At 40.2% G+C, this 24976-nt stretch overlaps 1 protein-coding gene across 1 annotated transcript in view; it reads right to left on the reverse strand.

Moving 5' to 3' along the window:
• Positions 1-24976, reverse strand: part of JAG1 (jagged canonical Notch ligand 1) — a 75652-nt gene that overhangs the window by 19022 nt on the left and 31654 nt on the right. Inside the window, exons 3-11 of the mRNA XM_077485902.1 lie at positions 24721-24772; positions 16816-17070; positions 15598-15658; positions 8181-8311; positions 6742-6861; positions 5916-6029; positions 5561-5674; positions 2209-2322; positions 815-861 (exon numbers count right to left, since the gene is read on the reverse strand). Coding sequence (XP_077342028.1) covers positions 815-861; positions 2209-2322; positions 5561-5674; positions 5916-6029; positions 6742-6861; positions 8181-8311; positions 15598-15658; positions 16816-17070; positions 24721-24772 — 1008 coding nt within the window. The remainder of the gene's footprint in view (positions 1-814; positions 862-2208; positions 2323-5560; positions 5675-5915; positions 6030-6741; positions 6862-8180; positions 8312-15597; positions 15659-16815; positions 17071-24720; positions 24773-24976) is intronic.

Raw genomic sequence — 24976 nt, forward strand, 5'->3', positions numbered from 1 at the left:
CTCTACATTGTAAAGCACTGCGATTACAATAGGATCAGAACATCTTAAGCTTACTCACATTTCTTAAAAGTGAACCAGAAAAAATAAAATAAAAAAAAAACTGCAGGTTGCCTGGTTATGTTATGTTGATCCTCTGGCTTCAATACTTTGAGTAAGCGACCCAGAGCAGGTATGCAACATCTCAGGAATCCTTATCTGTTTATTAAATTCTAGGCCAGTAAACACAAAGTACTGGGATCAGAGGCCAAGTTGCCTGCCATACAGTTCAAATCTCATCAGGAACCAGCCGAGATTCAACCCATGTATGGGAAGACTGAATGTACCAAGTTGATCGATCAACTTGGGTACAACCAGCCTGCTGGATTTTATATGAGACTATAGCTAGCAGCTGGTATAGCCACTTGCAGCAATAACTATCGTCTCCAGGCGGGAACGGCTTCCCCCACTGACAGAATACAAAGGCTCGGCGGAAAGGATTGCCCTGTCACTGTCTGTACTGATGGGGGAACCCAGCAAATTTCATTCGCTCCATGTATGGCCTGCATTACAGCCAAGAAGCAGGCATTTTAAATGAGAAGGTAGAATCCAGTATTAAATGACAGGTTTGCTTTCCTTTAACAGGTGAAGCAAGATTCCCTCGCTATATTCCATGTAGGATGAGCTGAAGGGTGTAAGCTGTGAACTCCAGCTGAGATATCTTACTGGTGGATTGCCCAAGAGATAAAATAAGCCATTCTGGTGATTTAAGTTCCTGGCATCAACCAAAACGTATTCACTTTAAATGAACAAAAGGAAGAAATATATATTTACATACCCTGCAAGTTCCCCCATGCTGGCACTGGTCGATGCAATCGTTGATATCTAGACGGGGGACAAGAGACCCGAAACTATATAAATACTACACAAAAGACACTTGAGATTGTGGATCATTTAAAACTATACACACTTGAAATGATGCTGAAAAAAAGCGTAAACCTCTATAACCGCAGTTAGATAGAGCTTTTGTTGAGTTTCCTGCATCCTTTCCTTTAGATAAGGTTATTTTAAAGGGTGGGGACCTTGAAGCAATTCTTCCAGGGGTTTGCTAAAAACTTCACATCATTGTTTTCGCCATGTTATCACAACGTGACCATGCTACAGACTAATAAGTTTGATAAAATTGTATATTTTCTTTCCAGGCAGACAACTCCCTTTTTCCTTAAATTATATCAACTGATTTAAACGTTCTAGTTTTTGAGAGGGAGGGGGCATTAGTCTTAAAATAGGTCTAGGCTAAATCTTGATGTTCCTTCTCTGTACAGAGGAAACCAATCTGCAATCGTAAGCAGTTATGTCTACTGGCACAGCCATTGTGCAACCTGCTTGCTGAACGGTGGCCTGGTTGGAACCTTTCTTATCCTGGATCCAGTTACCTTGATCAGAAAAGGCACTATGAAGTACTCATTTACATGGTTAGGAGGTGAACCATTAAATGGACATGCCCTCGTTTATTTTAGAAAGTTTGCCTCCTCAGAGGACAAAGGTGTACAGATCATGCGGTACTCATTAAAGCCAATTAGACAAGGGTTACACAGTTTTCAAGCAGCAGTTGTTTCAGCAAACCACTGACCAAGCTGGCAAAAAGACAAGTAAAGGTCATTAGGAAGCATAGGCCAGGGTGCCATTTTGTATGAGGATGACTGTTTATGTCTTGGGCAGTAGGAGGGGAAATGTCACAGAAGATCGGGGAATGACTGTTCCCTACAATTTCTGGATATACCGTTGTGATTTTTCCTTTTGTTTTTTGGCCAATTTGGAGGTTAGCCATTCTGTCTGGCATTACCCTTTATTTGGTTAAGCCATTGGAGACAGACCAAGCTTTTGATGTTGTCTCATCAGTGGTCGCTGGGCAGGCGGACTCCAGCCGGATGATATTTATAAGTCATATCGGCACATTCAAGCAAGTGGATCCTGAAGAAGCAAGCTATATATGAAACGCGTTGATCCACCATACCACTTTGGAAGAGATGAATACATCAAGTCTGTGCTATAGTAGATATGGCGATTTCATGGTTGAGGAGTTTAACCAAATTTTAATGCTATAATAAAGCTAACTTTTATGTATATATCTGTGTTGTGCCACATTTAAAGGCTCTATTTTCCATTCCCCACCAAGTTCTGTGGTAGGGTGGTCGGAATAATATTAAATCATTGGGAAGCTATACTTACTGATGTCACAATTTTGACCCGTCCAGCCAGGGATGCAGTCGCAATAGTAGCCGCCGATGAGGTTTCTGCAAGAATTTGCATTTACACAGGGTTTGACTTCGCACTCGTTTGCATCTTTAAAGAAAAAAAAAAAATAATGGTTAGTTGTCTAAACCTAACATACTAGAAATAACATTCCAGGTGTTGTAAAACCTAGCCACATTTTCCAATGTAGTCTTCTCAGATTCCTCCACCCAATAAAATAACCTGCAGCTTCATGGTCTGTGGGTCTGGTCTTTAATTCACAGTCAGTCAATCTCCAAGCGGTGGAGGATTTAAAGTGGTTGTATACACTGGTCAGCACTCACAACCATTGGCTGAAAGCTCCGATAGGCTGCTGTACACATGTGCCATATGATGGCTGGTTTCTATTGAAGCCTATAATAAGGCTTACCTGTAGATAAAAATAATATCTTCCAAAAAACACTGCAAATTTAGGAGATATTCACCCTGGATGCAGCCGGTGATGTCACCGGTGCATGCACTCTGAAGGTCCAGCATACCATGCCGGACCTTCAGAGCTTCATGCTGGAACCGAGGTCTCCACAGACCGGGGGAAGAGATCAGTCCTCAGCGGTGACAGTGCAGCGCTGGAGAGCTTCGTTCTAAGGCAAGCATTTGATAATATGCTAGTATGCAATGGCCTTAAAGGCTTTTTTTTTTGTTTGTTTAACTGCCGGGGTTTACTAACACTTTAGGGCAAGTAAAAGTAAGGCTGAAGTTCCCAAATTTGGGGAAAAGTCAAGAAAGACCAGCCAAAGAAAATGTAGACGTGATATAACGTGCAAAGGGTACTTTTGTTAGACCTGGGTCACTTCTATGAAAGGGTAAAGGTACATTAATAGCACTTTCCACATCAACATGCAACTTTTGCTCCTAGTAAAATAAAGAAATCTAGTTGCCGTGAGCAATGCCACCTCTTATGCATTAGCTTAGGTAAATGCCCCAATAAGACAATGATTGTTCATTCTCAAGTCAGCAGCTTCGGCCAATGTATGAATTTCAAACTGCAATATACTGTAATAACAGCTTAAAGCATACAGTTCAATATATGTACACATATGGTGGGGTCTTCAACTTCTTCCCAAGTACGTGAAAGGAAGAAAATAACCCCAAAAAAAAAAAACAAATAAGCTTTGCGCGTTTATTTTCCCAGACCCATACATACAAGGCTGCAGTAATCCCAGGGCTTATTGTGTGCCTCCATCCCAATTTCCTATGAATATATGGAAGGGTAACCTTTGAACTGGCTTCTTCCTAGCCTCAGCTACATAGAGAAAAGAAAAACGTGCTCACATATCCCTGTAAGGTGAGACTTTTTTTTTGGCAGACTTAAACCAGCTCCTTTAATTTGCTGGTATTTGCCCGATTGCTCATTAAGAACAGTAAGAGGCAATTGAGCATTGCAGAGGGGAACTTCCTTCACTATTGTCAGCCAGATTAGAGAGTTTCATAAAGAATGCAGACAAGTCATTCTTCATGAGATCATCCACATTTTGGAACCCAGCTGTAAACTCCTTGGTCTGTGGGAGTTGACACGGCTGAAAAGATACGGCAACTTTCCCACAGGACCAAGCAGGGGAGAGCATAGGATCACGTTAAATGCTTCTTCAGAGTGCGCTACTTAGTTTAACCATACTCATTTATTTATGGTTCATGCTGGTTCTCAACCTGCCACGGCTAGCGGCACTCTAACTAGAACCCCATCATTCCCATAGCATGGGGGTTAGTTTTATGGCCAATAAAAAAAAAAATTTTTTTTTAATTCTGGTTTTAGAGAAAACATTCAAGGTTAATACAATAGTTATACATTAAAATAAAGCAACAAACACGACAAAATATAGCTATTCCATTAACATGTTAAAAACCCCATCAAAATAAACTCTAGATTTTATTGAACATGCCATTTAAAAAAAAAAAAAAAAAAAAAAAAAAAATTTGCTGCAAAATCAGGTAGCAAAATAATAAAAACGTACAAACACCAAAATAATTGGCTGACAAATAGCCAACGGGCAATTCTACACAAAACTATGAAACAAAATAAAGTCATCAGCCTCTCCCAAGACTAAAATGGTGTATAATGAGAATTTCCATTGATGTTAGTGAATTTTTACAATGAGCAAAGAACACATCTCTTGGGGTGCACTTAGGACGGCCATAGACTGTTCGAATTATCAGCAAGGTTCAGCAGGAACCTGCCAACATTGGAAATGTGTGTGGGCAGGCTGAATGTACCAAGTTGATAGAGTGATCAACTTGGGTACAACCAGCCTGCCGGATTTACTTGTGATTATCGCTAGCAATCACCATCTCCCCCCAGCAACAGTGGCTTCTCTTCCCAGGAGAATACAATGTCTTGGCAGGAGGGATTCCTGTCAACACTGTCTTTGTTGATTGGGGAATCATGGGAACTCCTTTCCTGCAATCCATGGTTGCAGGAAAGAAAAATCGGTACAGTCTATGGCCTGCATTACTTTGGGCCTGATAGCAGGCAGAGCTGCTCTAAGTTATGGAAGGATCCCAACAATATTGTCGGGATCCACTGTTGCCTGACAGCTGTCTCCCAGTGTGCAGCTGCGAGCCAATTACACCTGCCCCTTTCCGGACATTCCAGTAAGCACTGAATGAGCAGAGACTAAAGCCCCATACACACTATCAGATTTTCTGCTGATTTTTTCCTTCAGGTTTACCAAAACCATGTAGTGCAAGGGCCTGCCTGATTGCATACAAATTGAAACTCCTAAGGTTTGACCTCATATGGTTTTGGTAAATCTGAAGGAAAAAAAATAAGCAGAAAATCTGATAGTGTGTATGGGGCTTTACAGTCACTGCTCTTAGCACACTGAGCAGACCAAGAACTGATGGATTAGCAGTCAAGTGATCGCTCAGTTCATGGGCTTCGAGCCATCGTGGAACAGCTGTACCATATTGGTCAGTATGGATTTTTTTATTTTATTTATTTTTTTATACAAACCCATACTTTATATAAAAAAAATATCACACCACATAAAAGTTAGTACATTTGCGGCTGCATTCACACCGGAGAGTTTTTTCCACTCATAAAATGCCTAAAAAACGCCCAACAAGCAAAATCCCATTAATTTCAATGGCACCTGTTCACATCTGAGTGTTTTGTCACCTGAAGCAAAATGCCTGAAAAACGCCCTGAGCTCCAAAAAGAAAATTCGCTTCTTTGGGGCAGAATACAGGGTGGTATTCTGCCTTTTACAACAAAATCGCGGCAAAAACGTGCGACTTTGAAACGCTCAGGTGTGAATGTAACATATACAAGACAGATAATTATGATCTTTACCTATTTGGCATGTCTTGCCAGTCCACTGGGAAGGACAAATACATTTAAATCCATCAACCAGATCCTGGCAGGTTCCACCATGCCCACATGGGTTTGGAGAGCAGTCATCAATATCTAACGAGATATAAATATTTGTAAATCAGATCTCACACATACAGGCACACTCAACAAGGCAATGCAATGTGTTATACTGATGAGAGGTAGCCCATGCTGACCAATTCTATTTTACTTTTACAGTTTAGTTAATAAAATTGGAATGTGTTATGGGTTACCTCCCCGTCAACTAGTTCCATAATGAAAAAGGTACATTTTATGTTATTTTTTCACCAATTCTGCTCTATAACTAGGTACATACTGCTGGTACAGGTTGGTCCAGTCCATCCAGGAGCACAGCTGCATTCAAAGCCTCCCGTGGTCTCCATGCAGCTTCCACCATTGTGGCAAGGATCAGACAGACAGGCGTGTTCAGCTGTATTGAAAAGATTAGCGTACATTAATGACCTAAAAAAGTGACACATATAAACTAGAATAAGTGATGCTGGGGAAAAAAGAAAAAAAAAAGAAAAAAAAAGGGTTTTCTCCAATGTGCAGACCACCTTGCTGCATAAGATGTGACCAACGCTAATGCTCCTATATCTTATTCTCATTAAGAGTGCTTGGTTTAACACAACTTCAAACAAGAAGGAAATAATCTTTCATGCTAAGCTGACCTGATCAATGTGCCATAGCTTAGATCAGCTTGAGTCTGAGCCAGGACTAACAGATTCCCATAGACTTAGAAGAAAGCGCCGTCATACAATCAGGGGAGGGAGGGCACAGAAGCAGTTAAACGACACCAGTATCAGAGGAACAAACACAAGACTTAAACACTTGCCATAGAAAATGGAAAGTGTAGGGTTATGGAATTCCGTTTTATGGAATAAAGTAAAAGTTTTTAAGACTGTCTCAGAATCAGTCATGCCTTTTGCCTGTAAATATGTGAACTATGGGGGAAGCCAAGCATTGCAAACAATTTGTCTCTATCATGTCAGATGAAAGACGTGTAACTTATAGCAACTACATTCAATTCCAAGTCTAGTCTGGACAATTTAAATAGCTACTGAAGTTTGCATGTAAAATTTTTTTTTTTCTTTATTATTTATAGGGCACATGACTACACAGATAGAATCTCCAAAACTGACCTATTTCACAGTTTTGCCCCGAGTAACCCTCCGGACAGGAACACTGGTATTTGTCAGGGCCCGTGTTGCTGCAGGTGCCTCCATTTAGACAAGGCTGATATGTTCCACACGAGTTCAAATCTGCCAAAAAAGGACAGGACACTCAGAAAAAGACATATTTCACTTTTACTCATTTCTCAACACCAGCGTACTCTATTTTTATAAAGTGTTTTTAAAATTTGAGGTCCTAATACACAATACTTTTAGGTCTCATTCACTCGGAGCATACACCTGTGCAAGGCCACGTTAACCTGCACGGGGATGCACAGGCATTCCCATTGAGGTCAATTGGGATGCAATGGCTGCATGGACATAGTCACTGCTCCCAATTCGACTCTAGTGTGTGCGCATGACCCGAATTCACTGCACCCACATGAATGTCAGATTGGGTCCAAGCAGCCACTGCGTCCCAATTGATATTAGTGAGACTACCTGCACATGGATTCATGGAACACCAGTGCATTCCCGTGCAGATAAACACTGCCTATGTACAGGTGTATGCTTTAGTACACCCATCTGAATGGGGCATAGTAACTCACAAGAGTTCAACTGGATTTTAACCAAACCCAAGCTGGCCAAAAAATTGTGCTGATCTCACGTTAGAAACTCATGTATGCAACCCAATTCATGTAAGGCTGGGTTCACACATTAAGTGGGAATCGAAGCCCTGTCTTCATAGCTAATTGACAAAGTTGTTCAGCGTTTCAGGTCAGTTTTTGATCAGGATCAGGTTATAATTGCATCAGTATCAGAGGTCAGGATTTTATCCTGTTGACAACTGAAGGACATGTGTGATTCAGAAGCGTTCCCAAAGTCGTCAATGGGCCTGAATTCACACCTGAGCCAGAACGCACTGCTCAAAAAACTGACAGGACTCTTTCAATTCGCACTGAATCCACACTTTGGCTGCACAGGACATATGTGAACAGGCACAATAGAAAGCAATGTTCTTTCACATGTCAAGCGAATTGGACGTGGTTCAAAAACATGCGTGAACTTAGCCTTAGCTGTTATTTCAGCCTGTTACAGTTAACCAGTAATGCAACCAGCACGGACCAACAAAATAGGAATGGTTGCTATAGGCCAGTGGTTCTCCACCTCAGTCCCCAAGTACCCACAACAGGCCGTGTTTTGGGAATTTCCCTTAGATAAAATAGCTCTCATCAATACCATGTCATTAACATTGATTTAAAGTAGCTGTGTAAAAAGGAAAACCTGAAAACATGGCCAGTTGGGGGTACTTGAGGACTGAGGTTGAGAACCACTGCTATAGGCAACACAGACATTCCTTTCTTCCAGATCTTGTACATCAACTCAGTAAATGATGGAATGTGATAAATAACTTTACATAAGAAAGAAAAGGCTTTCCCTGGTTAGAGTCTGCTGTACGATTAGCATACCTTTGTCACAGAGCTGACCACCCCAATTCGTTTCACACAGACACTGCCATGGTTCAGTGCAAGTGCCATGGACACATCCCGGGTGAGGAATGCACTTGTCGCAGTACTGTCCCTGCCATCCATACTGGCATCTGCATTCGGGAAGAAAAGAAAGAAAAGGTTTACACAAATCTTTCGGCGCAGAGGAATCCGTCCCTCATGAAGAAAAATGGAATACATTCCTTGAGGGTGTATTGGGTGTTTTCTTGTAAACAAAACTTACCAGTAGTTTTGCCAAAGTCCCCAAGCCAATCTTTTCACAAAAGAATCACTGTTTTGAGAGACCCTGCATGGTGCCACTGAGCACAATAATACTCTATTCTACGATCATTCAAACGAGACAGGGAGGGTGGCTGTGCTCTACAAATCAATCTCTTGGCGATGTCAGACTAGACAATCAATTCCGCGTAAAAATAAAAAGTCCCACAGAACAATGAAAATACTGCCTTCCTGTTGAAGCTCTCTTTTCCCCATGCAGTCTCTAAAGCGGTAGATGTACTGCACACTTGTATGTGTACACATTTTTTTGGTGGGGGTCTCTTGTACAAGGACAGCATTCAAAGGTCACTTAAAAAAAATAAAAAATACTTATTTTATATAGTGCCTACATATTTATCGAGTCATTCATGTCACGCCCTGGCCAAGAGGAGCTTGCAGTTGAACATCTCTACCACCCTTACAGATGCTTGGCCAGTTTTGGTGTGGAAGAGAATAAACATATGTGGAGTCAATCAAAAATATATAAAAAGTTAGGGGAACCCTTGCCAATGGGGGAAAATTTCTGGTAACAAAAACGTGTGCCAAACATTCCCTAGTCTATCCAAAATGGAAAAACAAAACAAAAAAACAAAAACACTTTTATAGTTCTACATATATTTTAAAAAGGGGCACCAAGAATAATCATGCTTAATCCAATGGTTTGAATTGCGGACCTGAAAATCAGGGGTTTTGGCTTCACTCCCATTTTGATATGTTGAATACTTGTTCTAGGTCAATGACTCCAAAAACATTTACTAACTCAGTACAAGATACACAATAAATATACAAAAAGCTTCAAAAGAACATTTACATTTTTTTTAAAGTAACATTTTAAAATTGTACATTTGAGGATAAATATCGTTATACAGCTCAATTATGTCCACTAATTCCAAAACTCAACCCAGGACCCCAGCACTGCATGAACATAGTGCTATAAAATTAAGACACCCTGCTGCCATCTAAGCAAGCTAAATACACAGATATATAGAAGTTCTGGGCATTTTTTTCTACTTCTAAAATGTTCCTCTAGTTTAGCCTATGGGGTTGATTTACTAAAACGCAAGTGTAAAAAAATCTGCTGCAGCTCTGCATAGAAAGCAATTAGCTTTTAGGTTGTTTCTCAACGCTTAATTGAACAAGCTGAACTTAGAAGCCAATTGGCTACCATGCACAGCTGCACTCACCAGTATTAGTAAATCAACCCCATAAACTGAAGAGCACAAAATCTGGTGCAGCTGTGACTGACAGCCAATCAGCTTCTAACTTCAGCTTGTTCAATTAAGCTTCGACAATAAAACCTGGAAGCCGATTGGTTTCTATGCAGAAGTGAGCCCGATTTGCACTCTAGTTATACTAAATCAACCCCCATGTGACCATGCATACAAGAAGGGACAGAAATCTGAATACACCAAAATCATTCATTCAGAAAGGAGAAAAAAAAAAAAAAAGGGAGGAGGAGGACGCACCCAAATGTTTCTAAGCAAGCTTAAACATTAGGCACATTTAGCGCTTGAGCGTTAACGTCAATGGCCAGAATAAATCCTATTCTGGCCAATGAAATGAACAAACGCCCGAGTGCTTGATGCACCAAAATGGGACTTAAAAAAAAAATTGGATTTAGGTGCAGTTTCAACACGGCTTCCGTCAGGAGAAAAGTGTTCAGAAGAGCCTAGTGTGTATGAGGCCTGAAATTAAACGTAGAAGGGATATTTTTCAACACAAAGCTGAATTATTTTCTAGTAGTTGCACAAATCTGTCAATTGTTGGTTTTCAGGGTCGTTGGCCTAAAAATTTCAGCCTACGTAGTATAAAAGAAAACCTACATCAAAATTAAATTTCCTGTAAATATGGGTACTTGTATATTTTTGAATGCTCTTGGAAAGTAACTCTGCTTTATGTTTAGTGATCCTTTAAAAAAAAAAGTTCAGACTCAAACTGTTTGTATGTAAAATTGATTATATCCACAAAAACTGAGGGGAAGCCATCACAAAGGAAATAAAAATTTTTTTTTTTTTTTTTTAAAATCAGAACCATATGAAGTAAGCACTGGAGATAGGAAACAGACACACAACTCTTATAGGCCGAGGGGGCTTCAATATTGCTATATGGATTCTAAAGCTAAACACTCCAAAAATGCCCAAGACCAAACTTATCCCCTAGAAGCGGGCTTCAGAATTATAAAAATAAACCATTAGATAGAGGTCATTTAGACTTCAAATAAAGATCTGCCCCTGCAAATCCCAATCATGGGAAAGCTAGTATGTTCCTAAGGAAGGAGGGGGGGGGGGGGGGGGGGGAATGCAAGTCCATTTAACCCTCAGAGGCTTAGTTGCAGTACGTTTATGAACCAGTATCAGAGACAAATACAAGTTTGCTAAGGCACAATGAATTCAATCATTAGACCAGTATCGGTCAACCTTTGTAACATCAAGGAACCCTTAAAATGGCCTTCTAGTCATAGAGAACCCCTGGTAGTTAGTGTATCTACAGCTTTAGTGCGAAGGTAAGTGAGAAGAATGCTCCTTACATTTCTGGTCCGTGTGAAAAAAAAGAAGAAAAAAAAAAATTGTCTCCCTCTTATAGAGATACCATAGCTAAAAGATAATTTGTCTCAGTGGGAACGTATCCAAGCAGCGGTCATTCCTCAAGGAACCCCTAGCAACCTCTGGAGGAACCCTAGGGATCTACAGAACCCTGGTTGCAAAAAGCTGCTTTAGACCAGCTCTAGCCAACAAAGCAAAGAACCAATGTTAACCAAGCACATACTACATTATGTCCGAAACTTGGCTTAACAGAGAACGTTTATTAGTGGCATTGATAGATGGGCATTTGAAATTGTGGCCTGCATAACTACAGACTTAAGAAACCAGGATATAAAACACTTTCAACTCTTAATAAAAAAAAACAAAAAAAAACAGTCAAGTGTTCTTAGATGTAGTAGAACAGCCACCAATCAGAAATCAAACACTGGTCTAAGAGCAGAGAGATTGCACTTAAGAAATCATAGTCATAGGTCACATGCTATTGATGACTAAAGATGGCCATACATGGCTCAGCCTTTCCTAAACCAGGCGGCTGAAAAAAAAATAAAAAATAAAAAAAAAATAAGTTTCTCATCTACACACACTCGAGGTAGATGGGGAAATCCTCCCTGCTGTGTCATATTCTGACAGCAGGACACCCTGCCATCACAGTACACTGGTCAACCTGCACCCAATTGGCTTTAGCCACTGACCTAAGCAAAATGTTCTAGCAGGACTGTTCACGAAAAGTTGATGGACTTCTCATGAATGGGAATGACCATACAGGTTGAAATTCAGCTGGTGCTTGCCGAACCAGCTGAATTTCAATCCATGTATGGCCAGCCAAATATTTTGGGTACAATGTGTGTTTGAAAGTCCATTGAGGGACACAGGAATTCTTAAAATAAAATATTTCTTCAACACATGGAGTATAGTGCACATGTCCAAGAATTACTGCATTCCTGTGTTCCTCATTGGAAAAAAATAAATAAAATAAAAAATCGTATTCAAGATACTTTATGCTAAGAAAAACCCTTTTCTCTGTCAGATAGATTTAGATGAATGAACATATGAAAGAATGCATAGACTTTAGAACATCATGGGCATTAATGTAGAAATTTGCATCCATTAGAAGCATACCGAGCACATATATCAGCAAGGACTATTAATCAGCACAGCGGCTTTAAGATATAGTTCGTCTTATTTAAAAACAGTGTCAAGGATCACAGCCAACTATGCTACATAAAGCAGCACAGGAAGCTGTCAGATTAAAATATGCCAGAAAATGCCCAACATTAACGTACAGTTTGTGTAAAACTGTCTGGGCTTATTTTTACTCGTTTAATAGTGGCAGCCATAGGGATTAAGAATCAAGCCGTTAATCTTTAATAATCAGGGTCACAAATATGCATGCCATGTATATATGTATGAAATATATTACGCTCATCTTATAATGCAGTGGTCATCAACCCTGTCCTCAGGGCCCACTAACAGGCCAGGTTTTATGTATTACCTTGGGGAAATGCAATCACTGAGCAGCAAATGATATCACCTGTGATGTATTTCAGTTATCTTGCAAACCTGGCCTGTTAGTGGGCCCTGAGGACAGGGTTGATGACCACTGTTATAATGGGCCAAGGAGCGATCAGCAAAGTGCATTATCACAAGGCCAAGCAATTAAAAGCCTCATCTATGATCAGGGTGGATAAAAAAATCAATGAAATAAAATAAAAAAAACCTCCAAAAAGCTTGCATAAAAACACAAAAAAAAAAAAAAAAAAAAAAAAAAAAACACGCAGCTTTAGATATAATTTGGTAACTAAATTGATCGGATTCAGTAGCAAAGAAAAAAAAAAAGAAAAAAAAAAAAAAACACAGTTGGTCTAGGGATGAGGCTATCAAACAAATTCTGCAGCATTTGCCCCGATATCTCTTTATTCTTTGGCCGATTCCACCAAAGGTGATATTTGCATACAGACAATTGCAGCAAGACATGTAGAAAAGTGAAAGTCATTAGTGAGGTTACCACCCTGGTTTCTTGGTGTCTTCAAGAAACATACCACAACCATCAACATCTATCTCCATTATAAGCCTGTAATTTTGCTTTTCTTTATGATCCAATAACACAACTCCTATTGTTACGGCTTCTCAAAGACAAGCTCTTTTTTTTTTTTTTTTTTTAATATGCTAATGGTGTGTGGGAAAGTTGCACCTTAAGCAAATACGAGCAGTAGTGCATGTCTGGGCATTGAGTGGGAGGTGAGATGTACAAAAGAGAAAAGGCCTTAAAGTATAAAACAAAGCCTGTCCCAGCAGGGACCCAGCAAGGCACGTTTAATTTCGGGGACAAGTACAAAAATCATTAGGCCTCGGTACCAACATCTAAGAAATGCCATGATCCTATACTTTGTAGAAAGCTTAAAGTTAAAACTGTACCAGGATGAAATAGTGGCCGTCATTGCGGAGCCTCCTAAATGCTAGTTGCTAGGCTGGTGCAAAATTTTTAGCAGTAAATTGGAAAATGTACACCTGAGGCTCTGGATTTGACTCAGTGGATCGTGATTGGAGAAGCTCAACAGACACACATGGGGCACAATAGCTGTAGTGAGACTGCTCCTAAACACAACTGGGTGGCCCTATAAAATAGAATATTTTCAAGTATAAAAGCTGGAAATATTGAATACCATCTCAAAAAAAAAAAAAAGAAAAAAAAAAAAAAACACAACAAAAAAGGAAAATTTTAACAGAGTCCAAATGCATACATTGACTGTTTTATATTGTTTTGTTGAACTAATAGTTTTTAGATTCTCAGCTCACTGGTCTAGCACTCTGAGGCTTTGTATTCAATATTTTCAGCATTAGCGACCAGAACAAGCCTATAGATTAGGAAGAACTCCTGACCTGAATACATGTTCCAGGTCAGTTTCCCATTAAGACCAGCTTGACAACCAGGCAAATAGCATTGTTTGGCAATGTCAGCCTACATGCCACCCAACAGACATGCTTCACTTTGAGCAGTTTAGCTGGTGGTTGAATTTTAGTGGTCCGGAAGACAGATCTCAGCACAGAGATCTGTCCACTCATGTCATACAAGTGGTGCAAACCTGCCCAGACAATGGAACAAAACATAACATTTACAAAATGTCTTCTTTAACTGGGGCAGCACAGTGGCTAAGTGGTTAGCACTTCTGCCTAGCAGCACTAGGGTCATTGCTTCAAATCCCAATCCTAGCACTACCGGCCTGGAGTTTGCATGTTCTCCCTGTGCCTGCATAGGTTTCTTCCCACACTCCAAAGACTTGCTGGTAGGTTAATTAGCGCCTGTCTAAATTGGCCCTAGTATGCATGTTGGGGACCTTCGATTGTAAGCTCCTTGAAGGCAGGGACTGATGTGAATATATAATAAATATGTACAGCACTACGTAAACTGATGGCACTATAAAAATATTTGTAATGGATTAAAAAAAAAGCTGCCAAGCCTTACAAAATTAGACTAAGAAAGGTCGAACTCAACTTTAACTATGTTTCATAATCATTCCTACTCAGATACCTCAGAGATCCACCCAATGGTCCATAAAGCTGTCAATGTGCTACAAGTCCTAGGATGCATATCCCAAGGTTTTCCAAATACAATAAAAAACAAAACATGCATCTTGCTATGTAGGCCCAGTTTATCTTTTGATGCCACATATACAATAGTGGTGTCACATGTCTTTCGGCAGTTATTTGTTTACAGTCTCCCAACACCCCTGTGTAGTGACCGCCCAACAATGGCAATAACCATGAAGCCAGACAAAAGTTGCACACAGACAACCAACTGCCACTTCTAGCGTCCCTTGTTGTCACCTCCATTTTGATTTTGCATCAGAGTTACTTAATATTTGATATGGATGTATGGGAAGCCTTTACTCAGGATTTGGTCACATGAATGGCATAAGCTATGGCATACTCATCCCATCTACATCAAGAGCCTGTGGCAAAGCATGCCAGCGATTCTCACTATTGATCTACATACATCGTACCTGCCATTCTACTTGAATCCATTTTTTTAATTAAAAGCACATCATTTAGATACATTCTTTGACAGTTTTGTATAAAAACAGAGATTTCACTTTTATATGACAGCCGGGACCTCAGCTTTAACACAGAAATGACTAGATGAAAGAAAATCTGCAATTCCACATTGTCCCAATATTTTAATGATGAAATTGTTGGGGTATGTATAAAACCTGCTCTCCATTGTATCAGAGCCAGGACATGAACGACTTCAAAGCCTGACAACAAACAGTGTCTACTGACAAGATTCCATCTCAGCCATTAACCTCTCAGCACTCAAACGCTGGCTCACAAGAGCTAAAGGGACCCAGAGATTTCACTAATCCCATTCTAAAGAATGCCTCACTTTTTTGCCTATTGATAGACTTGGTGTGGGGGGGGGGGGGGGGGGAGAGATGGAGACTGGAAAGTGTTAACCCTTGTAATACCTCACTGACCAGCAATCCGACACACAGTTTTGAAGGACTGCCTTCACAAGTATTTGAATACTAGAGGTTCAAAAAGTTCAAACTGTAAAACCTCAGAAGTTCTCAGCCACTTACCGGCAATCTCCAGGAATCTTACAGGTACCATGCTTTGGACTACAGCCTTGACGACATATTGCTGAAAGCAAATTTGATAAGTGTCAATGAAAGACCAGAAAAAAAAGAAAATAAAGTTTCATACTACAAGACCAAACGGCAAAACTATACAAACAGTACTCGCTACTTTAAATAACAAAATACCTATCCAGAGGTTACAAATTTAGCTCATTCCTATGGAGGGGGTAGGTGTTTTGGTTTGACTACCGCCATTCATTCAAATCTTCACATAGATACACATTTTATTTTGTGTGTACAGCTACCCTATGTCTTTTTAGTGCTCATTACCAGCACCCTGCCCTCGGCTTGCATGCCCTTATATATTAGTCAGTACTTCATGTACCTTCTGAGATGGTCTAAATGCCATCTAGAGCATAGATATCTCAATGTAAACTGATTAATGGGTCATAAAAGTATTCTTAGAATAAAAAAAAATTGCCAGAACGTTGGTAAAATGTGCACCTTGCTGGATGAGCAATATGTCACTCATGGGTTAGTGAATAGTATTTGGCATCGTTCTGGGCTAACCAGGGAGCTAGTCCAATAAAGCAAGCGCAAGCATCAACTTGCACTGGTCTGACATGGACCTTACTCCTCCATAGGTTTTGTGGTTTATATAATAAAAAAATTAAACATTTTATTTTAGATTCGCCACTGTATTTATATAATTGCGGTGCAAAATAGTAGATTGCTGCAAAGCCTTCCACCAAAAATAAACCAAACGTCCAGCAAATACAAAATTACACGTAGGAACATCGGACCTCTTCCACATCAAAAAAGTACTGAAAAGACAATTATATTCCCTTTAAAAAGTACATTGCATGCCTTTAATTTTGGAACTAGAAGGCCCAGCACAGCCTTCCCTGACACGCCGCAAACTTGTCATTTTCAAAGAACGAGAGAAATGCAGCTTGCCTGGAGAACCCCAAGAGATCATAAAATGGTATTTGTTACAGGATTCAGCACAGTTGGAAATCATTTTGTCTTCTGTTCCAAGAAGCAGCCTCCTCAAGAAAGGGTGTGTGCACAATAAAATAAAATTCCTTTTAGGGCCCGAAACAATACTCAGTTTAAAGAACACAGCTTTACAAAATATACGAAGAGCACAATTTTGTTATACTGGAAATGTATTTGCTTGACATAGGAGAAAACTGTGGTATGAACTAAAGAAGCCATTACCTTTGTTACATTCGGGTCCCATCCAACCTTCCATGCAGGTTTTGTTGCCATTTTGATCGCATTCGTAATGTCCAAAGAAATCATTTCTTGGTCGACATAGTTTGTTGCAGCCAAAGCCATAATAATGCTCATCACAGATTACTCGGATTTGATACTCAAAATGGGACATCCCAGCATTTTGCTTTAATAATTGCCATTGACGATTCGGGTTGATCATACCAGAGTGGAGGGCTTTGTCTATAATGTCGTCGGGATCTAGAAAAAGAAAAGAAAAAAAAGTTAAAAACTGTTTATTTTACAAAGATTTGCCAATAACCTCAGTCAGTCAATTATTACAAATAATTACAATCTAAAAGGCCAAGGCCACCCAGATAGATATTTAAAAAAGTTAAAAGTATAAACCAGCAGGTTGACACATATCTAGGAGAATCTCCAGAACCAATTTCCTCCCATCAGAGCTCCCAGTCCTGTTCTGATGGGACCACTACGGAGCCAAGTATCAACAGTGAGGGTGTGATACCCCTGTAGTAGACCAAATAAAGATCTCCCCTTATCACTGAATGACAGAACCAATTTAATCCGAGTCTTCACAAAAAATATGAAATATCATTGGTCTTGACTTGACCATAAGCATTTAAAAATGGACAAACGTTGCAAAAAAATAGGTAAGCACACGTTGCAATTTACCTGCTTTTATAAATCTAGTTTGCCTAAAATATATAGAATGTTAATTACGTACTTTAGTAAGCAAAACTTAAAGCTTGATAAGCATGCTAAAAAGTTCTACCAGGAAAAAGTCAGCTCAGAGTGACAACTGCGGCCAATGCTCAGCAAAACACTAACAGAAAAACTTCACGTGAACTACTGGCATGGATGTGCCAAGACACACAACCTGTCCTTTTCAAAACACGTGTGTCTGCTTAACACTGTAACCTGGAATAATATTTCACAGCAACCCGGAATATGGTATATATCTGTGGTATTTCGCTCTGTACCTTGGGCCTTATGACTTAAACGATCTGACACTGCCTTACGACCTGCAGCAAGCCCTGCTTTGAATGATCAGCACAGGAGAACAGCATTTAGTATAGCAAACAAACCGAGTGCCTCGTATAACAAATACACTTAACGACATATGCGCAGAATCGAGGTAAAAAAGGAACATGAAGCTATGATCCATCGGAGCAGTGATTGCTTAAACCCAAGCTTGTGACCATCTTTTCCTAGATGGCCACAAACAATCCAAGGTTAATTGACAGCCTGCTGCAATTAATTGGGCAAGGAGTCTTCTGAAATCAGAAGTGCTCATTACCACACAGATTGTCCGCTTGCTAGAAAATCTCCATGCAGCAGGACAGATTCTTCTTTGGAGGTAACAGCACTTTAAGACATCCACAGTTAGAATTTCACTTAAATGGTAATTTTCTGAACAGAATTCTAACTTCTTGTAATGCACGTGCTAGATAAGGTTTGGTGCAGAAGTAGAATTCTTCTTGTCGGAACACTAAAATTTGAACCACTGGCATGGTAAGCAAATAAACTAAGGCCTAATTTGTCATTGACAGTACCATTGGCATTGTAATCAAACTTTGCAGAGATTTCTAATGAAATTTGGGGAGTCAAAATTTCCTGATGAAAGTTTCAGAATTTCCATTCTGTTTTTCCATTCAAAAGAAATTCTATCCGTATGTAGCTAAGCCTTAAGCTTAGTTTCCAGTTCACGCAATGTTATATCCCCATGACCAATAGTGACACTTAACTGATACAAGACAGTCCCTGAAAACTAAAATTCTAAAAGATTTACATATCTCCAGAAAGACGAGTCTGTAAAAAGGCATAAAAAAAAAAAAAAAAAAAAAAAAGTATCCCACCCAATATACGACATCTCACACACCAAGTAGTCTTAGCAGAGCTAAGGATGGGTGAATTTTCATAGAATGCTACAATACGTGGCTGATGTCAAGCAGACAGATACGGTCACAGTAATGGACTGAGCACATTTCTATTGACAAAAACCATAATAAAAAGGTTGTGGGCCACTCTTAAAAATGTACACTAGGTAACAATAGTGAAATAAGAATGAGCAGTTAGACGCCCTTTCATTACCTCCTGCTGTACATTTGAAACTCATTACTCTGTTGATGTTTTTTCACATTTTGTACACAGGGAAATCAATGTCTGGACAATTTAGCCTAGATATGTATGCCTATTCCCCAACGTACAATAACTTTGCATTTCTTTACTTGAGGATCGCTGGAAACGATACCACATCATCAACAAGTGCGGTACGCTATATTTAGCGCTAACGTCAACAAAAAACAGATTTTTATGCAAAGGCATTCTTTGCCACAGAATTCTTGAATTAAGCTCGCCTTGACCAGATTAAGTGAAAGCACGTGAGGGATTACAAATAGAACATTACACAGTCATGCAGTTTAGACGCAAACTATTTTGTCTTAAAGAAAAGGTTATACACCAGGTCTCTAAACTTTTTGAACAAAGGGCCAAGTTTACCCTCCTTCGGCATTAGAGGTGTCCGACTGGCAGTGGAAGCAGAAAATGCATTGGCATCAGTTGTAGAAAACAGAGGCCCGTCAGTGTCAGTCGGAGGAGCAGTACACCATCATTGGTGTCAGTCAGAGGAGTAGTGCCCCAAACGCTGGATAAAGGCAAGCAAAGGGCCTAATCTGGCCCTCGGGCCAGTCTGGAGACCCCTGTTATACACCAAGATTTGGATCCCACCTTCTTGCTGGACTTTTAAAAAGGGTTCTGGAGCTCCGTGAACAGACTCCATTTACATCGCTTAACTGAAAACTTGGCACCCAATTGAGAGGCCTAGTCAAAACCATGTAGTCGTGACAGGCATGCCTATGTACGAACTATCTGAAAGGGGAGATTTCCATAGTCAGCTCCGGGTGCCCTTGAAGGCCAGCCAATAAAAAAGGGTTACCTTTAAAATCGTACCTTACACCAGTTCTATTCACTTTGTGCTTTAGTGTTAGTGCTCCCGTGATTTTCAAATGGGCCCCCAAATGTGCACCCACATAGCAGGGTAGCATATAGCAAGGCATCTAGGCATCAATACCAAACCCAAATAACAGAAAACACATGCATGGTGTTGGGGAAAAAAAAGCAAATACAATTCCAGCTAAAGCCCAACTAGCCTTAAAAATGCTCCCTCCTATTCTATCCTATCCAACTAACCTGTGTATATAAAAATAAAATATCTCTCTCTCTATATATCCATCCTTACTCATTTTCAGCACAATCCAGTTCAGGTAATGTAATCCAGGTACCCCCCAACCCCCCCCCCCCCCCCGTCAGCCAGCAGTGGCTGCAAGGGAGAGGAGGGACCACCAACAAAAGCTGCTCCATGGGAGCCTATGGGTATTCTCATCTCTTCAGGCATTCCCAGCTGTTGCCCGTCACCCTCTTCATTCCCCTGCAGCTGTCGCTGGCTGATACAGGAGATCATGTGACCGGAGTGGTATGAAAAATAGGATTTTTATAACAGCTTACCTGTAAAAGCCTTTTCTTTTGAAGTACATCACGGGACACAGAGCCATAGCAATTATATTCCACCTTCAGGCGCTGGACACTGGCACACCCTAAACAGGAATTTGCCTCCCTATATAACCACTCCCATTCCAGGAGTATCAGTTTTGTAGCAAAGTAATACATGTGTATGCTAAAAAAAAAAAAGAGGGACGGGACCTCTGTGTCCCATGATGTACTTCAAAAGAAAAAGGAAGTTACAAGTAAGCTGTTATAAAAATCCTATTTTCTTTAAATCTTACATCACGGGACACAGAGCCATAGTAAATTACTATGTGGGATGTCCCAGAGCAATACCAACTGAGGGGAGAGAGACACAACCAAACTAGGGCACCATGAGAACAGAGGATTTATACTGCTGCCTGCAGTAGACTGCACCCAAAGGCGACATCCTTATTTCTTTTTACATCCACCAGATAGAATCTGATAAATGTATGCACTGAAGACCAAGTTGCGGTCTTGCAGAATTGAGCCATGGAAGCTTGGTGATGCACTGCCCACGAAGCACTAACAGCCATAGAGGAGTGCGTTTTGATTTGAGAGCGTGGAATCTGCCTCTTTAAACCATAAGCTTGAACGATTACTTGTCTAATCCATATAGAAATAGCAGATTTCAATGCTGTCCTCTTTTAGGACCTTCAGACAACACAAACAAAACATCCATTTTCCGAATCTGAGAAATTGCCTTTAAGTAGACTGACTGCTCTCACCACATCAAGAGAATGTAGTGATTTTTCTTCCAAAGAAATGGGCTCTGGAAAAACAAAGGTAGCACAATATCCGGTTTTAGATAAAAACCTGATACAACCTTTGGTAAAAAGTTAGGATGAGGATGCAAGACTACCTTAACCTTGTGAATAATAAAAATATGGCTCTTTACAAGAAAGACCAGCTTAATTTCTCACCCCATTTGCAGAAAGTCAAGGACTCAACCTATTTCCTGGGGTGCAGCTCCTGGTTTCACACCAGGAGACATGTTTCCCAGACTTCAGGATATATAATTATGGAGGCAGGCTCCCTTGCATTAACCAAGGTTAAAAAAAAAAAAAAAAAAAAAAAGGAAGAAAAAAAAAAAAAACACTGAACCTGACAGCCCATGCTTCTACAGAGAGTGTGGGTCTCAATAGCCAAACCGTTAAATTTAGTGTTTGTAAAGTAGGATGGAATTGCGAGAGAAGGTCTGGCCATGATGGTAGGGTCCATGGGTTCCACCTACTGCCATCTTTACAATCTCTGCATACCAAGATTTCCTGGGCCCCTGCTGGGGGTCACAAGAATCAAAGACTTCCCTTCCTGCTAGATCCTGCAAAGAAGTCATGGATGCAGGCAGAATATGAGTGAATGCATAAATCGGTGAGAACAGATTCCACGGGAATAGCAAGGCATCTGTTCTGCATGCTAGCAGATCCTTTATTATTGACACAAAGTTGTCGATTTGTTGAATCCTGGACGCAAACAGATCTATGTCTGGGATCCCTTATCTTTGACATATTGACAGGAAGATATCGGGGTGAAGAAACCATTCTCCTGGGAACTGTTAGCGACTAAAGTAGTCCCCCTGCCAATTTTCCATTCCTAGAATGAAGACTACCAATAGGCAAAGTCAATTTTCTGCCCAAGATAGGATATTATTCATCTTTCTCTGGGCCGCACAACTTCTTGTGCCCTCTTGGTGATTAATATAGGTCATCGCTGTGGCATTGATGGCTTGAATCCTGGCAGGACAATGCCATAAACTGAACATTCAGGCTCAAGTGCTCTGTCTGAATTTCTAAAATGTTAATGGGCAAGGCCATTTCTGATCTGGGCCACTTCTCTTGGACAGTTGCCTCTTTAAGGACTGTTCCCCAACCTAAACAAAAAAGGTTGCCATATGTTGTTACTATTTCCCAGGTAACTGAAGGAGGATTTCCCCCTTTGCAGATTTTTGGATATTAACCATAAACTGAGGCTCCGACGCACCCAGCCTACAGCACCTGGTATTTCCAGGTGGTCTTTCATCTGGGTACTAACCAGGCTGACCCTGCTTAGCCTCCAAGATCAGATGAGATCGGGCACCATCAGGGTGATGTGGCCTTAGGCTTTGGAGTCAGGCAGTCACATTGGGAATGTAGAGCTTGAACCCTTTTTTTTTCCCCAAGCCGATAGGATACAGTTTTGCAGCAGTCTTGATGAAACTGAGCAGAAGTAACTGCCTCAAATGAAGCCACCATCTTTTCCAACAACCTCATGCAAAGTTGAATAAGAGAAATTCATCTTGCTTCAAATCAGTTCCTTTATGGCACTGATCTTTGCCTGGGGTACGAATACTTTTTTCTGGGTGTATCTATGATCAGACAAGTATTTTAGCCTTCATGGTTTTAAAGAAGATTTCTCCTAGGTTGAGAATCTGACCTAGATATTCCAGGTAGTGGAATGTGCTGACCATACATTGGTCTAAGCGGGCTACCGACTGGTCTATCAAGAACAGATCGACTAGGGAAACCATAATCGTTATACCTTGGGGCCTCGATCTGGCTAGAAGAGGAGCCAGAACCTTTGTATGCAAGATCGGAAGCAGAGCTACACACTGAAAATGAAGATTTCCACTTTGAAAAGTAGAGATTACTAGAAATTCTTTGGATACATCATCCAAAATATCCCCAGATAGCCGTTTCACCACAAAAAAGGAAGACTAGCCAGGAGCTTCTTGCATGATGCTTAGCAAAGGACGCAAGGACTAAAGGATAGAATCTGCCTTAGCAACATAAAGCCGCCTCCTGGGCCTGCTGGGCAGGATAACCTTGCACATCTGTTTAAACTGGTCTCTCAATGTTAACCAATTACTGTCAGCACAGGCTGAGACACTCAATCTGCCAAAAGTACTGGATCCTGGGGTTCAGCTCTAAAAATAGAAGCGTTTAGAGGCAAACGCTGCGGACACGAAGCCCTGGTGCCATTCTAAAAGACACTTTGAATGGATCTGGCTACATAGCTAGCCCCAGCAAGGATTGCTCTAGTCGAGCTCAGCACAGTGCATCTTCACTCGTGACCAACACCTTAGACACTGGCGAAAAAACGGAGATACTCGCGGTATGGGAGGGGTTATATAGGGAGGCAACTTCCTGTTTAGGGTGTGCCAGTGTTCAGCACCTGAAGGTGGACTACAACCCACATAGTAATTACTATGGCTCTGTGTCCTATGATGTACGATTAAAGAAAGAGGTGTATACGTCTCTTACGCTGGTTAGTTAGTATAGGTATAGGGGGGGGGGGGGGTTTAAATCAGCAAAATAAACCATGCTTGCCAATGCATAAAGCCTTGAGTTCAGGTAGGCTTGAATGGGCCCTGAAGGGTCAGAAATGACAAATTCATGAAAGTGATCTGTTAACATTAACTAGATTCCACCTGAACATTTCTAGTCCAAGTTTAGATTCTTCTATACAAAGTTAAGTAATCCAGCTTAAAAGACATTGACGTTAACTCGTTAACTTTTAGCCTACAAAGTCAGAAATTATACAACAGACTACATTGGTCTTATTATAGTCCATATTTAACATTATTAGTAGCCCTTCCGCACACACACGTTATCCTTAGAGGAATCTTATTGGAGGATCCATTTTAAAAGGGTCGTTATTGGTACTTTTAGACATTGTTTTATGTGAAGTATCCAATGTTGGAAGGCAAAAAAATAAAATAAAAACCACACCACCAAGTACAGTACTTCCCACAATCCTTAGAGGAAAACAGCAATAAGTTATGTAGGGCTTACAACGACCTTGGTTTGCACCTGCCTTCCTCTTTGTACATTTGAAAACATTTTCATAACCAATAATGTTCTTTTTCGGAGGGGGGCTTTCAATCTCCAGAGTAGCCGATCACCACTTCAATGACAAGCTCTGAGAATACTATTAGCTTGCGGCCAAACGAAGAAATTAAAACAAACTTCTATCACAGAATCCAGCAGTTTGACTTGAAGGTCAAAAAGGAGTCCCACTGTGGTCTCTTGACAGGATCGGTCTGTTGCTGCTCTTTTGTTTACTTTTTTTGAGCTCTGAAAAATGTGCCAAGGGGATGAAATATAGAATAAATAGGCTTGAGTGCCTTCTCACTTTACTGACTGAACGCAGCAGTGACTTGTTACATTAAAGGGTCAGTCCATGCAAAAAAAGGGATACTTCAGTTATTGGTGGAGTCTGCCTTTGTTCTGGGGACTTAAACAGTGACGTATTACTGTGCCATATTCCACTGATAACCCATTATTTTTATAAGACGTGGTGTACTTGGGGGTTTTCATACGAGCCCACAAAAAAAAAAAAAAAAACATTTGAAGGGGGGGGAACAGGTATGTACATGGTTTATATGCTTACCATTGGTTTCATTATTGTAGTCCCATGCCTCAACGACAAGTGCATAAGATCTCTGAAAAAATTTAAAATTCACAGTTAATATTACTGTTAACTGAAAGACAAAAACGTTATAATCTATAAATAAAAATATATATAAAAAATATTTATATATATTTATATATATATATATATATATATATATATATATATATATATATATATATATATATATATATATATATATATATTTACATACATATACAATATATAAATATAT

The sequence above is a fragment of the Lithobates pipiens genome, unplaced genomic scaffold (assembly GCF_037356315.1).
Source record: "Lithobates pipiens isolate NorthernLeopardFrog02 unplaced genomic scaffold, aLitPip1_a1.2 Scaffold_18, whole genome shotgun sequence".
NCBI classification, from domain to species: domain Eukaryota; kingdom Metazoa; phylum Chordata; class Amphibia; order Anura; family Ranidae; genus Lithobates; species Lithobates pipiens.